This window comes from Primulina huaijiensis, unplaced genomic scaffold (genome assembly GCF_012295235.1).
Source record: "Primulina huaijiensis isolate GDHJ02 unplaced genomic scaffold, ASM1229523v2 scaffold204061, whole genome shotgun sequence".
Taxonomy (NCBI): domain Eukaryota; kingdom Viridiplantae; phylum Streptophyta; class Magnoliopsida; order Lamiales; family Gesneriaceae; genus Primulina; species Primulina huaijiensis.
Window position 1 is genome coordinate 1 of NW_027353505.1, and position 892 is coordinate 892.

At 41.8% G+C, this 892-nt stretch overlaps 1 protein-coding gene across 1 annotated transcript; it reads right to left on the reverse strand.

The window, feature by feature from the left end:
* Positions 1-6: 6 nt before the first annotated feature.
* On the reverse strand, positions 7-401 carry LOC140966285 (large ribosomal subunit protein uL11; the record flags this gene model as incomplete). The annotated part of the gene is made up of 1 exon (XM_073426607.1): positions 7-401. A coding segment is annotated over exon 1 (297 nt), but the record flags the coding sequence as incomplete, so codon positions are not given.
* Positions 402-892: the final 491 nt, after the last annotated feature.

An 892-nucleotide genomic window follows, 5' to 3' on the forward strand; every position in this document is an offset into this window, starting at 1 on the left:
GTGCTTGATGTTTTTCGTCTTCTTCCTGTCACGCTCGGGCTCCTTTAATGCCTTGATGACTAAGGCGGCAGCGGAGGGTACAACAGTGACTTTAGCCTGTCTGTTTTGTACGGTAAGCTTGACGGTGACGCGGAGACCTTTCCAATCCTTGGCCGTCTCCTTCGCAATGTCTTCACCGATTTTCTTTGGAGAGAGCCCAAGGGGACCGATTTTAGGAGCAAGGGAACTAGCGGCGCCGACTTCTCCACCGGTGACGCGGACAAATACGTCGACAACCTGCGACGGATCAAACTTTGGAGGCATTGTTCGACTAAATGGAGCGTAGTTTTTGAGTGGAAGCGGGTGGACATCAGAGCTACCAACATGGTTATATGCTAGGGTTAAGGTGGAGTTTCCTTTTTAAGTAAAATTGGGTTTAATTTAAATTAGCCCATTAATATTTTATTGGTTTGGGTTTTGAAACTATGATCCACTGGATCTCAACTTGGCTGGAATTATTAAATCACCTGAAATCGGTAATGATTCCATCCCTTCATTTTTATTTTTAATTTTGGAACCCACAGTCGTTTTCTTTGGTGTGTACTAAGTAAACCCAAAAAATCAACGTGATAGATTGCAAACAACACTGACCAAGCAAACCACACTGGACAAACCATATCTGACGGACTCAAAGCTAGAATGACATAAACAAAGATATATTGAATATCTGACGTCTTGACAGGAGTTCATCATCAAACTACCTCTTGGGGTGTGATTTCGTCCCTTCATAGTTCATGTAGCTGGTTTCAACTAGGCCAATAAGTCATGCCACTGATGGTAATGTAACAACTGGTTTTATTCAAGTAGCACGCGAACTAACATATTTTTTTATTATTTAAAAGACATAAATTTT